General features: G+C 49.6%; 1 protein-coding gene across 23 annotated transcripts in view; it reads left to right on the top strand.

Annotated features, from left to right (window-relative positions):
- Positions 1–15,717, top strand: part of tctn1 (tectonic family member 1) — a 196,855-nt gene that overhangs the window by 153,809 nt on the left and 27,329 nt on the right. For 7 of the 23 annotated variants that reach the window (XR_009715205.1, XM_061285535.1, XM_061285545.1 and 4 more), the window contains 3 exons: positions 5,321–5,426; positions 5,498–5,633; positions 5,723–5,876. The exons of 14 other annotated variants lie outside the window; for them this stretch is intronic. Coding sequence is in view for 8 of the 9 variants with exons in the window: in XM_061285535.1 (XP_061141519.1) it covers positions 5,321–5,426; positions 5,498–5,633; positions 5,723–5,876 (396 nt within the window). In the remaining variant the exon portion in view is untranslated. Of the gene's footprint in view, positions 1–5,320; positions 5,427–5,496; positions 5,634–5,722; positions 5,877–15,717 lie in introns of all 23 variants that reach the window. 2 more of the 23 variants (XM_061285571.1, XM_061285464.1) reach the window with 1 other exon arrangement.

Here is a 15,717-nt window from a genome sequence, read left to right as displayed (position 1 = left end):
GTGCTTCGTAATTTTTTTGAAAAACTACCTACTTTTCTGCCTGACTTTTCAAAGTGTCCAAACTTGTGCTTGCGAAATTCAGTCCCTTTTGCAAAGTCCTTATCGATATTGGCATGAAGTGAGCTGAAGGGGCGCTGACCATTTGAAGCTTTTAAATGTGCTAATGACGTCCGACATATCAGGCAGAATGGCTTGCCATAGCGTTCAACAAAAAACAACTTGAACTCTGTTAAAAACGTCCTGTGTTCATCGTCATATATTCGTTTAGCTGTGTATTTTTTTCTTGCCATTTTGGCCGGGTTGACTACCCCTGCGTTAGCGTCTTGTCAGCTTTTCTGGACCTAATGGGCCCCCGTAGTCACAGTCGCCATTCATTGAAAAGCCAGCAAAACCAATTGCTCTGCCCTGTGTTCATCGTCATATATTCGTTTAGCTGTGAATTTTTTCCTTGCCATTTTGAGAGCGAAATTGACACTCCTCAAATGGGTTAGTCCCTCCTCCTTTGCGGGATTTCACTTCACGCGCATGCGCGTTTGACCAAAATACCATATCGAACTCAAGCGAAGCAAATACGCACGAAAAATAAACACAAATGTTGCTATGAACGTAAAAGCCGCATGAAACCAGCCAAAGAGCCGCATGCGGCTCGCGCGCCGCGGGTTGGCCACCCCTGGTGTAAAGGATATCACCAAATGGGCTCAGGAAAACTTCAGAAAACCACTGTCAGTAAATACAGTTCGTCACTACATCAATAAGTGGGGGTTAAAACTCTACCATGCAAAAGCAAAAGCCGTTTACGAACAACATCCAGAAACACCGCCGGGTTCTCTGGGCGCGAGCTCATCTAAAATGGACTGATGCACAATGGAAAAGTGTTTTGTGGTCTGATGAGTCCACTTTTCAAATTGTTTTTGGAAACACTGGACGTCGTGTCCTCCGGACCAAAGAGGAAGCGGACCATGCGGACTGTTATCAACGCAAAGTTCAAAAGCCAGCATCTGTGATGGTATGTGGGTGCATTAGTTCCCATTGCATGGGTGACTTACATTTCTGTGAAGGCAACATAAATGCTGAAAAATACATACAGATTTTGGAGCGACATATGCTGCCATCCAAGCGACATCTTTTTCATGAACGCCGCTGCTTATTTCAGCAAAATAATGCCAAGCCACATTCTGCACGTGTTACAACAGCGCGGCTTCGAAGTAAAAGAGTCCAGGTTCTCCGGCCCGCTTGGAGTCCAGACCTGTCTCCCATAGAAAATTATTATTTGAAAAATAAAATAAAGTTGAGCATTATATATGTTGTCTTTGTAGTGTATTCAATTGAATATAGGTTGATAAGGATTTTCAAATCATTGTATTTTGGTTTTATATACATTTTACACAATTTCCCAACTTCAACCGAATCCGGTTTGTGCAATAGAATGTTTTGCAAATATTACTTGAGTCACTGGCAATATATTTACGTCATACGTAAAAAACAGAATGCACATTCACAAAAATACTAAATCTACTGATAAGAGCCTAAATCAAATGGAGACTAAAGCGCCTCATCTGAAATTGTTAAATCATTTCTGGACGCCATGTATGCATGCATTAAACTTTTTTCATTATTATCAATTTTATTATTATCAATTATTATTGATATTTTCTCAAATTTATTATACCCATTCGTGTTAAGGGGAAATTAAACTCATAGTTGGACATATACTTAGTGTTGCACATCACAAATAGAAGCAGATTATCTCATGCAGGCATTCAAGTAATTCACAGTCAGAGGTGCAGAAAAACACTATTGCACCACTTGAAGATGGCGGCGCGTGCATACGCAGCGACCTCTCTCTGTCCCGCCCAAACGGTGTTTTGTCCGTCTAATGAGTGTTTGTCCGGCAGTTTTTTTTGTTCGTCTCGTCGTACTGAGTCGTGCTACAAGTACGGCAGGCAGGTTCTGCTTGACATCGGCAAAAGCGAGTTTTGTCGAGTTCTGGACTTTGATGCGGAAACATCAAAGGAGCTCGGACTGCTACGTCCTGAAGCGTCGCCGGGCTCGTCTGCTATTCCTCCCCCGGTTGGGAAGCGTCGAAAGCGGTGTGCGAGGAGGCTGAAGAGGGGCAAACGCGGGGGCGTCCGGGCCAGGCTGGCGGCCAGCCCTGCTCGCCCGGCCGTGCCTTCCATTCTTCTGGCGAATGTTCGATCGCTGGACAACAAAATGGATTACATTCGCCTGCTGCAATCTACAAACCGGACAGTGCGGGACTGCTGTGTGCTCGTGTTCACTGAGACTTGGTTGACTGTCAACATTCCGGACTCTGCCGTACACCTGGAGCGGCTAGCGTGCTATCGGGCGGACCGGGCCATTGTACAAGGGGGGAAATCTCGTGGAGGTGGAATATGCGTCTACATCCGTGACGAATGGTGCCGGGACTCTGTGGTGGTATGCAAGCACTGCTCGCCACTGGCGGAGTTCGTGATCATTAAGTGCCGTCCTTTTTACCTGCCAAGGGAATTTACCGCGATTCTGCTAGTCGCGGTCTACATCCCGCCTTCCAACATCGAAGGCGACAGGATCACGGCTCTTAGTGAACTGTACCAGGCTGTCAGTGAACAAGAGACAGCGCACCCTGACGGTTTCACCATCTTCGCTGGGGATTTTACTCATGCTAACCTGAAGTCTGTTTTTCCGAGGCTTCACCAGCATGTTAATTTTCCTACGCGTGGCGACAGCTTCCTGGACCGGGTCTACTCTTCGCATAAAGGAGCTTTCAAAGCCGCCCCCCTCCCCCATCTTGGACTTTCTGACCATATCACTGTTATGCTTTTGCCCGCATACAGACAAATGGTGAGAGCGTCCAGGCCGGTTCGCAAGCAGGTACGGGTGTGGCCTGAGGGTGCCTCTGATGCACTGCGTGACTGCTTTGGCTCTACTGACTGGGACATGTTTAGGAGGGCTGCCACTTGCGACGATCGGACAGACATTGAGGAGTATACTGACTCTGTTTCCTCCTACATCAGGAAGTGCATTGATGATGTGACTCTCTCAAAATCCATCGTCGCTCGGGCTAACCGGAAGCCATGGCTGACAGGGGCTGTCTTCAGGCTGCTGAGGGCCAGGGACAAAGCCTTTAGAGCAGGGGATGAGGCTGGCTTGAGGACTGCGAGGGCCGACCTGTCCCGGGGCATCAATGAAGCAAAGAGGGCGTTCTCGTGCGAAATTACCGCCCACTTCAAGGGCAGCAGGGACGCACGGAGCCTTTGGCAAGGCATTCAGACCATCACGGATTACAAGCCCGCGCCGCAGAGCTGTGAAGGCGACGTCCGTCTGCTCAATGACCTCAACCGCTTCTTTGCTCGCTTCGACGCTCAGAACAGCACTTGCCCGCTAAAGGCCACTCCCCCTTCACACGAGCTGCCCCTGTGCCTCTCCGCCGACAGCGTGAGGAGGGCGCTTGCCGCTATCAACATCCGTAAGGCGGCGGGCCCTGACAACATCCCGGGTCGGGCGCTGAAGGACTGCGCTGGTGAGCTGACGGATGTCTTCACGGACATCTTTAACACTTCCTTGCAGCAGGCCATCGTCCCGTCGTGTTTCAAAGCTGCCACCATTGTACCTGTGCCGAAGAAACCCGCTCCGTCCTGCTTCGATGACTACCGCCCCGTAGCACTCACACCCATCATCATGAAGTGCTTTGAGCGGCTTGTCATGGAGCACGTCCGATCCGTTCTCCCCCCCACCATCGACCCCTTCCAGTTTGCGTACCGAGCCAAACGGTCTTCTGAGGATGCCATCTGCTCTGCCCTCCACTCGGCCCTCACCCACCTGGAGAGGAGGGACTCGTATGTGAGATTGCTGTTTGTGGACTTCAGTTCTGCCTTCAACACCATTGTGCCACAACGCCTCATCAGCAAACTTGACGCGCTGGGCCTCAGTACCTACGTCTGCAACTGGCTACTGGACTTCCTCTGTCAGAGGCCACAGGTAGTACGTGTTGGCGACAAAATCTCCGCCAGCATCACGCTGAGCACGGGGGCCCCCCAAGGCTGCGTGCTCAGTCCGCTGCTCTTCACCCTCCTGACGCATGACTGCACTGCAACCTACAGCGACAACCGTATCGTGAAGTTTGCTGACGACACGACTCTGGTGGGTCTCATCACCAAGGGAGACGAGACTCAATACAGGCTGGAGGTTGACCTTCTGACCACGTGGTGCAGGGACAACAACCTCCTGCTGAACGTCGACAAGACCAAGGAGATTGTTGTGGACTTCCGGAAGGGTCACACCCAACACCTGCCGCTGACCATCGACGGTGCTGTGGTGGAGAGAGTGAGCAGCGCCAAGTTCCTGGGGGTGCACATCAGTGAGGATCTCTCCTGGTCCACCAACACCGCATCACTGGCAAAGAAAGCCCAGCGCCGCCTGTACTTCCTGCGGAAACTCAGGCGAGCGAGCGCTCCTCCGGCCGTCATGACTGCATTTTACCGCGGCACCATTGAGAGCGTCCTCTCCAGCTGTATTGCTGTGTGGGGTGGCGGCTGCACTGACTACAACTTGAAGGCCCTGCAGCGCATAGTGAACACAGCTGGTAAGATTGCTGGTGCTTCGCTCCCCTCCTTGAAGGACATTTACACCTCCCATCTCACCCGCAAGGCGACCACGATTGTGAGTGATGTGAGTCACCCCGCTCACTCTTTGTTCGAGCTTCTGCCCTCTGGGAAGAGGTACAGAAGCCTGCGCTCCCGCACGACCAGACTCTCAAACAGCTTCGTACACCAGGCTGTTAGGATCCTGAACTCGCTCCCCCGTTCTGCGTAGCGTCTTGTACTTTTACTGTCTGAACTGTCTGTATGCACACTGGCTCTTATTTGTTGTGTTATCTGTTTATTTATTATTTATTATTACTCTTATTATTTATTGTTTGTGCCTTTTTGTTTATGATGTTTTTTACTTTTGCGCTATGCTTGCTGGCTCCGTTTTGCTCCTCTTATTTATTGTGTTATCTGTTTATTTATTATTTATTCATCACTCTTACTATTGATTGTTTGAATTTTTTGCCTTCTTGTTTTTATATTGTGTCGCGTACTTGTATGTCTATCGTGTTATGTGTCTCGTCACCGTGGGATAGAGAAAAACGTAATTTCGGTCTCTTTGTGTGTTGTGACGTGGAGAGATTGACAATAAAGCTGACTTTGACTTTGACTTTGACTTTGAACTGCGGTGGCAGGGACAAAACCTTGCAATGGTCACCAGCATTATCTGCATTTTGTACTGGTATATTACAGATATTGATTTAAATTTGCAACTGTTTTGTGTCATCTAATAGGAGATTAAGAATGCGCCATTCCAGAACAGTGGAAATCCAGGTCATATCGTCGGGCTTCCTATTTTGTCCGGGCAAGAAATTGCTGAATATCCTTTATTTACGAATGGTATAATTATCATTAGCAATGACTTTTTCAATTTCTTTGAATTCTGATGTCCTTAACAGTTGTTCTTACAGGAATGGTGTTAAACGTCAACCCTGAAGACACACTGTCTCTTCTCCAGAGTTCTGCAAATCATGACTGTATGAACAGTGTTCATAATCGTTCTCCTGTGTTGTTTGGTGTGGACTCAATATCTGGGTGCACATTAAGGCATGACCTTCTCAGCACAAACCCCCAAAAAATAATTCTATTGAAAAGATGCATACAGTATGTGATTGGATGTATTCTGTCTTTTGCAGACTGGAAGATGTAGCCAACTGCTCTCTTGTTTCCCACATCATTCTTGATGTTCTGCGAGGACAAACCAGCCGGCAATATGTTGCTACTTTTGGAAACTCTGAATTACAAAATCCCCTTGACTGGGTGCCCATCAAGCACAACTATAATGACAGGGTAAGTACGGTTTGAACATTGATTCCTCCAGATTTCCACAGACCGAGCAACATGGCTAAACTGGACTGATCTCGTCAGTCTCTGGAAAAAAACAGTTGTTAACTTCTGCGTATTACAGTACATTGACTTTTGGACACATAAAACAACTCTTTGCAACGTAAAAAACGCATTACCTGGACCTTTTTTGATGGAGCACATATGTATACTAATTAGTGTGAAGGCGAAGGCCTTCGTATTTATGTTATTGTACACCATTTACTTTATTAGTGTGAAGGTGAAGACCTTCACATTATTGTTATTCCTGTCCTTTATTATTATTATTAGTGTGAAGGCGAAATTTCGTTTTTCTACCTTAATTTCTGCATTTTTCAACCGATTCAACCCATTCCAACTTTCAATTGTCATTCCAAATTTTCAAATTTGAATTTCGACCAAATTCTCCAAAATTTCGTTTTTCTACTCTAATTTCTACATTTTTCAACTGATTCCACCCATTCCAACTTTCAATTGTAATTCCAAAATTTCAAATTTCAAATTCGACCAAATTCTCCAAAATTTAGTTTTTCTACTCTAATTTCTACATTTTCCAACCGATTCAATCCATTCCAACTTTCAACTGTTCATCTTTATTCTACAATTCCACAACTTCCCAGTTACCAAAAATTCCAAATTTTCAAATTAGAAATTCAACAGAATTCCCCAAAATTTCGTTTTTCTACTCTAATTTCTACATTTTTCAACCTTTTCAACCCATTCCAACTTTCAACTGTTCATCTTTTTTCTACCTATTCCACAACTTCCCACTTACCAAAAATTCCAAATTTTAAATTCAATTCTCCAAAATTTCATTTTTCTAGTCTAACTTCTACATTTTTTAACCAATTCAACCCATTCCAACTTTCAACTGTTCATCTTTTGCTTACCTATTCCACAATTTCCCACTTACCGAAAATTCCAAATTTTAAAATTTTAAATTCTTGCCAAATTCTCCAAAATTTGGTTCTTCCCTTTATTCACTCTGTTCAGCTTATGCTCACCATATTCACCCCCTTCACCCCCAATTCCTCGATGCTTACCCACTTCACCCCTTCACCCCCACTTCAACAGTGTGGCGGCCATCTTGGATTGACCCAGAAGTGCCCCAAAATTAACACGAAGTGAATCAGAAGTGCCCTAAAACAAACAGGAAGTGACCCAATATGAACAGGAAGTGACCCAATATGAACAGGAAGTGAATCGGAAGTGCCCAAAAATGAACAGGAAGTGAACCGGAAGACCCAAATCAAACCACCGGAAGTTACCCAAATAAACCGGAAGTGCCCTTTTAAACCGGAAGTGACCCAAAATGAACCGGACGTGACCTCGGCTAAACCAGAAGTGCCCTAAATTAAACCGGAAGTGACCTAAATGAAACCGGGAGTGACCTCTTAAAACCGGAAGTGACCCAAAATAAACTGGAAGTGCCTTAAATTAAACCAGAAGTTCCCGAAATAAACTGGAAGTGACCTTATTTCAACAAGTGCCCTCAATGGCTAAATTTGCTCTAACTTTTACCATTTTATACCGTTTCAACCCATTTCAACAATTGAACCCCAAAAGTGAGCCTCCTGAAGAAGAGACTCCTCTGGTGCCAAGTTGGTTGTACCTGTGATTTCCGTTTTATTCATCTCCACGTGCAGTGTACAATATGAATCCACACTTTTTTTTACATTTTGTCTGAACCCGTATATTTCGTTTCATTCCAAATTACAAAACTTTTTGCCGCAATTTCTTTTTTTAATTCCCATTCATTTACTATGAGCCATTCACCATTTACCACTTTCAACTGTTCTTTTTCCTACCTATTCCACAACTTTCCACTTACCAAGAATTCCAATTTTTCAATTTTGAAATACACGCTAAATTCTCTAAAATTTCGTTTTTCAACTCTAATTTCTACATTTTTCAACCGATTCAACCTGTTCCAACATTCACCTGTTCATCATTTTCCTACCTATTCCTCAACTTCCCACTTACCAAAAATTAAACATTTTGAAATTCACCAAAATTCTCCAAAATTTTGTTTTACACTTCTATTTTCTAGATTTGTCAAGTAATTCAACTCGTTTCAACATCATTCGGCAGCATTCCCCAAGAAGTTATTGGAAGTATTCGCTTTCACATGCAGTTTCTCCAGAAATTGCATTCTCTAGTTAATTTTATTTATTCATTTATTAGATACTAACATGGTGTTTTGGAAAAAGCAGATTTCCATCCCCGCTGTAACTGTTTTTATATAAGCACGTTGACAAAATTGTTTGTAGCATTGTTAATGAAAGAAAAAGAAAAATGATGATAGCAATATAGTATTTAACAATGGAAGAAAATTAACCAATTATAGGCAAACATCACGTTTAAATTGTGGTTCTACAGAATTATTTAAAACAAAATCACAGTCATGCAACAATCCTGGACAAAAACAATGGTAAGCTTAGAAATACTGTTTTTAACTATCGGGACATGTTCAGACAATGTGTTGTCTAATTAGCATCGCCTGTGGCTTCCATCATAAACCTCTTAGTCGACCTATTTTAAAGGCTGAGGACTCGTCACTTTGAGGTATAATTTTACGAAACTAAACGTTCTGAGGCGGAGGAGGTATAGATGGGCCTTCTGTTCCAACACACATTTTCCTTTTCGCAAGTCCTGCGTAACGTCTTGTCCTTGATCTTGTATCAAAGAAATTTGATGACTATGGATCGCGGCTTACCACTCGCAGAAGCTGACAGGATGAGTGTGCAGTGCACTCTCAATGGCCAGCGCTGATGCCTAGGGTATCCCCAGAGTATCACCAAGCATTTTCTCTTCGTCACCTTCAGGGATGCTAGAAATTCTGAGGTTTTCTCTTCTGGACCGTCCTCCTGGACCTCCAAATGTGAGTCTTTATGGAGAATACTAACAACTACAACTGCGAGCAGCTGTAAAGGGCTCTCACAACCCTGGCCATGTTGGGATACTCGCACGTTGGGGCATGTGCATGTTTGCGGTACTTGCGTAGAGCGACTTCCTGTAAGGACTAACATGTGGCTTTGAAAGTGTTTTCTGTAGGTATGTTATATACTATGTGTCACGTACCGGCGCCACCTGTGACAGGACCACGCCCCCCTATCAGCGGAATCGCCGGCACCTGCCACAGGCTCAGAGACAGCGCTATATCAACGCCGCCAGCGCAGACCCAAGTGTCCGTCTGTCGCATGATATTGCTTCGCTCTCCGGTCCACGACAAACTGGCGTCCATGAAGAATTGAAGATACCGCAGAACAGCTTGTTCTTCCCAGCCTGATCGCCGATCCAGCGCCAGCTCCAGCTACTCCCACCTTACCCCCCGCCCGCAATAAAGTCTCTATCGCTACGCACTTGGCTGTACTGTCCAATCCCTTACAGTACAGACGGACCAACACTATGCAGCCAGCGAACGAAGAGACGGCATTCGCCCGACTGGAGCGAGCCAAGACCGCCATTAGCAGCCTATCCGCCGATATCCGGAACCTGATCGAGGTGGGCCGACAGCAACAGCAGCAGGAAATGGCCCAAGCCCTCCAGAGTTTGTCGGTGGCTGCGCCCCCGGCTGTCACGGCACCGTCGACCGAGGCCAGGAAGCTCGTGGAGCCCCGCCTCGGCAACATCAAAAAATTCAGCGGAGATCCCAAACACGTGAGGGCGTTCGTGACTAACTGCCGTATAATATTTGGTCTCCAGCCTGTCACGTTTGCATCGGAGGCTGCCAAAGTCGGGTTCGTCCTAACCCACCTCACGGACAAGGCGCGGCTGTGGGGGCTACCCGAATACGAGAGGGGGGCCTCGGCTTGTGACGCGTTCGACACATTCGCGGAGGAGTTGCTCTGCCTGTTCGACCTGGTCTCTGCCGCCGAAGACGCCGCCGAGGAACTGGCGACTCTGCGTCAAGGTAGCCGATTGGTCGCAGATTACGCCCTCAAGTTCCAGACTCTGGCCGGCAGCAGCGGGTGGAACGAGCCGGTGCTTGTCAGCACATTCCTCAACGGTCTCGCGGAGTACATGAAGGACGAGCTAGTTTCCCGCGATCGGCCGCGAACCCTGAAGGACGCGATGAACTTGGCGGCCCGAGAAGACCGGCGGATCCGGACGCGGCGGCGCCATCGGGAGCGGAGGTCCCTGCGAAGCCCGCCAACCGCACCACCCGCCGAGCCCATGGATCTGGGAGGGGGGTCATCGATCGACGGGGTGCCCGTCAGGAGGCCGGGGCTCACGCGGCGTGGGGGGATCCGCGTGAGCTCGACCAGCATAGGCTCTCCCAGTCCCAGTACGCTCACGTTACAGGCACGTGTCCAGCTCGCGGCGGGCGACCGGAACGTGGCTGCCCTGGTGGATTCCGGGGCGGAGGGTAACCTCATGGACAGTTGCCTGGCACGCCAGTGGGGAATTAACTTCCTGCCTCTGAGCTCGCCCATTCCCGCACACGCCATCAATGGCCGTCTGATCGGCGAGGTGGCCTTCGTGACAGAGCCAGTCAAGGTACTGCTCTCCGGCAATCACCACGAGACCATCCAGTTTTTTCTTCTTCCGCTCCCAGGACAGCAGCTCATCCTGGGGCACCCTTGGCTGCGGCAGCACAACCCGGTACTGGACTGGGAACTGGGGGTGGTTCAGCAGTGGAGCAAACGCTGCCATCGGACGTGCCTGAGGGCGGCCACCAGCCCGCTCGGTGGAGCCCCGCCCAGGTACAGCCCCGACATCTCCACCGTACCGGCGGTTTATCACGAACTAAAAGAGGTTTTTAGTAAGGCCAGGCCCACCTCCCTTCCTCCCTACCGGTCTTACGATTGCGCCATCGACCTGCTGCCCGGCACCTTCCCCCCCAAGGGACGCGTCTACTCCCTGTCCGCTCCTGAGCGCCGGGCCATGGAGGAATCTATCCGGGAGTCCCTGGCGGCCGGCATCATACGGCCGTCCTCATCACCTGCGGGAGCGGGGTTCTTCTTCGTGGAAAAGAAGGAGGGCACGCTCCGCCCGTGCATCGACTACCGGGGAATAAATGCGATAACCGTTAAGAACCGATACCCCCTGCCTCTTCTGTCTTTTGCCTTCGAGTGCCTTCAGGGTGCCACCGTCTTCACTAAGCTGGATCTTCGCAACGCCTACCACCTGATCCGCATCCGGGAGGAGGACGAGTGGAAGACGGCTTTCAACACCCCGAGCGGCCACTACGAGTACTTGGTGGTTCCGTTTGGGCTCACCAATGCCCCAGCGGTTTTCCAGTCCTTAATAAACGACGTGCTACGAGACATGCTGGACAAGTTCGTGTTCGTTTATTTGGACGACATCCTCATCTTCTCCCGCTCGCTCCCTGAACACATCAAGCATGTTCGGATGGTGCTACGCCGCCTCCTGGAAAATTCGCTCTACGTGAAGGCAGAGAAGTGCGAGTTCCACGCCTCCTCTGTTAAGTTCCTCGGCTACGTGGTGCGCGAGGGATCCGTCGAGATGGACCCAGAGAAAGTGCAAGCGGTCACGTCATGGCCTGTCAACGAGACATGCAAGCGGCTGCAACAATTCTTGGGGTTCGCGAACTTCTATCGCCGTTTCATCCGTGGGTGCAGCACGGTGGCCGCGCCCCTCACCGCCCTCACTAGCCCCGCCTCCCCGTACAAATGGACGGAACGGGCAGAACAGGCGTTTCAGCAGCTCAAGAGGAGGTTCACGTCCGCTCCCATCCTCCGAGTCCCCGATCCTGACCGGCAGTTCGTGGTTGAGGTGGACGCCTCGAACGTGGGTGTTGGGGCGGTGCTGTCCCAACGCAGCTGCCAGGACGATCGCCTCCACCCGTGCGCCTTTTTTTCTGGCCGCTTGTCGGCCTCGGAGCGGAACTATGACATCGGCAACCGGGAGCTCCTCGCCATCAAGTTGGCCTTGGAGGAGTGGCAGCATTGGCTGGAGGGCGCCACCACGCCGTTCATCGTCTGGACCGACCTCCGCAACCTGGAGTACCACCCATCACGCGATCAACCCGGCCCCAGCAACTGCCCGGAAGGTCGCCTGTTCGTCCCTGAGGGCCTGCGCTCGTCCGTGCTGCAATGGGCACACGATTCACGCCTGGCCTGTCATCCCGGAGCTGCGCGCACGAGGTACGTGGTGTCGCAGCGTTTCTGGTGGCCCACCTGGTGGACACCAGCGATTACGTCAGAGCCTGCTCAATATGTAACCGCTGTAAGACCTCTACTCGTCCTCCGGCCGGGCTACTCCAGCCCTTGCCGGTTCCCCGGCGTCCCTGGTCTCACCTATTCATCGACTTTGTCACGGGCCTTCCCCCCTCGGAGGGGAACACGGTGGTCCTCACGGTGGTGGACCGGTTCAGCAAAATGACGCACTTTATTCCTCTGCCTAAGCTTCCGTCCGCGAAGCAGACTGCGTCCATCATGGTGCGGGAGGTGTTTCATCACCACGGCCTCCCACAGGACATCGTGTCGGACCGTGGCCCGCAGTTCACGTCCACCTTCTGGGCAGAGTTCTGCCGACTCCTCGGCGCTACGGCCAGCCTCTATGTCCATCCAGTCCAATGGTCAAGCGGAGCGTCTGAACCGGGAGCTGGGCAGGTCCCTCCGATGCATGGCCGCCGGGGACCAGCGTGGGTGGGTCCAACAGCTTCCTTGGGTGAGGTACGCCCATAATTCCCTCCCCAGCTCGGCTACGGGACTGTCGCCCTTCCACTGCGTCTTCGGGTACCAGCCACCCTTGTTCGCCCACCAGGAACGTGACACGGCGTGCCCGTCGGCCCAGGCTTGTGTCCGCCGTTGTTGTCGTGCCTGGGCGAGGGCCCGGACCAGGCAAACAAGCGCCGGTCGCCGGCTCCGGAGTACAGAATGGGCCAGCGGGTGCGGCTCTCGACGCAGGATTTGCCGCAGCGAACGGAATCCCGCAAGCTGACGCCGCGCTTTGTTGGACCGTTTCCTATCCAGAAGGTGATCAGCCTGTCCGCCGTCCGTCTCCTCCTTCCGGAGTCCATGAAGGTACACCCCACGTTCCACGTGTCCCGTATGTGTCCCGTCTTCGAGAGCCTATTGGCCCCAGTTCGTCGAGGTGGCCCCGGCTTACGCCGTCCGCTCCCTGCTCTGATCGCGGCGGCGCTGTCGTGGCTTCCAAAACCTGGTGGATTGGGAGGGCTATGACGATGCCCACCGCTCCCGGGTCCCGAGCCGCTGGATCCTCGACCGTTCATTTTTGCTCATCACGGAGTTCCATCGCTGTCACCCGGACGAACCGGGCCCCCGGCGCGGACGGCCGAGGGCGGTTGAGGGGCCCAGGGGTAAGGGCCTTGTCCGCCGGTGCCGGAGTCTTCTGACCCCGCGGCCGTCGATCCTGAAAGTGTTTGAAAGTGTTTTCTGTAGGTATGTTATATTCTATGTGTCACGTACCGGCGCCACCTGTGACAGGACCACGCCCCCCTATCAGTGGAATCGCCGCCACCTGCCACAGGCACAGGGATAGCGCTATATCAACTTCGCCAGCGCAGACCCGAGCGTCTGTCGCATGATATTGCTTCGCTCTCCGGTCCACGACAAACTGCCTTCCATGAAGAATCGAAGATACCGCAGAACAGCTTGTTCTTCCCAGCCTGATCGCCGATCCAGCGCCAGCTCCAGCTACTCCCACCTTACCCTAACCCTAACCCGCAATAAAGTTTCTAGCGCTACGCACTTGGCTGTACTGTCCAATCCCTTACACTACGTCTCCCAGCCTTTACAGATGGACAGTATCATTCAACATTTTAGGGTCTCCCAGACAATTTCGTGTTTTCCACGAAAACTAACATAATTGCACAAGGGTTTTCAAGGGTTTTCTAATCATCCATTTAGCCTTCTAACACAATTAGCAAACACAACGGACCATTTGAATAGTGCTTCCCAACCACTATGCCGCGGCACACTGGTGTGCCGTGAGAGATGTTCAGCTGTGCCGTGGGAAATCGTCCAATATTAATTACGGACTGCATTGTAAACAGGATCGCCAAACCACTGGTCAGTTAGCGCAAGGCCTGGTCAGCCACTTGCTAATCGTGCATTTCATGTTGTGTCGGTCTGAATGCATTGCATTGGCACATATTCAGTTTATGTGTGTTCTGCTGTGTGCTTTTGCTAATACTATTACAGCTGTGGTGCGTTTGAGGTCCAATGGAAATCAGAGTATGCAGTTCAACAGAAGAACTTGGATTATAGTCAAGTCGAGACACTTCGACTGTGATAGCCACAGTCAGAAAAGCAGAGTGTCTTTAAAAGTGACTTTGTTCTATTGTCGCAATATTTGTAGAGCTAATCTAAAACAGTAAATGTGCCGTAAATGAAAAAAGGTTGGAAAACACTGCATTAGAACACTGGAGGGATGGTTGCTGGAAATGGGCCTTTATAATATCCTATGTAGATATTGCGTTAAAAAACAGACATTTGCAGCTAAAATGGTCTTTTACCACATTAACAATGTATAGTGTATTCCATCCGTCCGTCCATCCATCCATCCATCCATCCATCCATCCATCCATCCATCCATCCATCCATCTTCTTCCGGGGTTGGGTCGCGGGGGCACCAGCTTTAGGAGGGTGTCAAATCCACACTTATCAAATGTAAGCGACCGGCTCTCCGTTTAAAGCAGGGGTCCCCAAACTTTTTCCTGTGAGGGCCACATAACCTTTCCCTTCTCTGATGGCGGGCCGGTGGCAGTTTGTAACAGAAAAAGTGTGACGATCGTAGGGGAGCTTAAAAAAATTATTGTTTTCCAGAAAGCCACACATAACCAAATAACGGTTATTTAATAACCCTTTCCAGGTTCTTTACAGAAAAAAAGTCAGGAAACAAATAATAACACTATTAATGAAATAAATAATAACTAAACCCTCTCTGAGTTCTTCACAGAAAAAACAGGAAATAAATAACTAAATAACTCTCTCTGGGTTCTTCATAGAAAAAAAAACATGGAACATTAACTTTCTGTTGTGCCATGCACAATCTTAACAGATAAAAGTTCAGCTCAGTTGTCAGAGCAGAACCTCTCTGACACATATGAGCAGTCTCTTAAAGTTCTTGTGTTCCTTCCTTATAATCCTTTTGTAGGTTCCAGTAGGCTTGTAGACACTGCTGTCTTTTTTGTTAAAGTTTGATAGTGCGTCATAGTCTGGAGTAAAATTTGTTGTGGCAATTCTTAGGCGAGATCCGAGGTGTTGGTCCGTTTACCTCGATCTGTGACGGGTAGATGTTGACGTTCATGTGGCTGAACGTCACGTCGCGTACGTCGAGCCAAATTGGCAACTCTTTTAAACGCTCGGCACTGCTTTACTTGGGCGACATTTTAACGGAAGGATTCCAGGGGAAGGTTTGTGGGTGGCTTTAGCGCAAAACTGCATCTGAAAGCTCAGCGCGCAAATTACAAGAATGCTGTCGTCACAGCCCACGCTCTAAATTCGGGACTGATACAATAGAGCGCGAGTGCGCCATGTCCGTACACGCACTTGTGAGTGTGCACCGAGCTTTCTGACACGGCTTCCGGTAGTAAATGCGCAGGCGAGCGCTTCCCCATCTACTGGGGAAACGCAGTCATTGCAGGCAAAATGAGCAAAAAAAAAAAAAAAAAGTTTAATAATACAATTTATTCAGGGTTGGCGGGCCAGATTAAACGGTCCCGCGGGCCGTATCCGGCCCGCGGGCCGTAGTTTGGTGACCCCTGGTTTAAAGGGTTAAAACTCTAACGCTGCTTTAATGGGGAGACGAGAGTGAAATAAGCCGAAGGATTCTGAAGGAATCAAATTAATCATTTCAGGACGCCAATTCCTCTAAA

This window comes from Syngnathus typhle, linkage group LG1 (assembly GCF_033458585.1).
Source record: "Syngnathus typhle isolate RoL2023-S1 ecotype Sweden linkage group LG1, RoL_Styp_1.0, whole genome shotgun sequence".
Taxonomy (NCBI): Eukaryota; Metazoa; Chordata; class Actinopteri; order Syngnathiformes; family Syngnathidae; genus Syngnathus; species Syngnathus typhle.
This window is presented reverse-complemented; position numbering and strand designations above follow the sequence as displayed.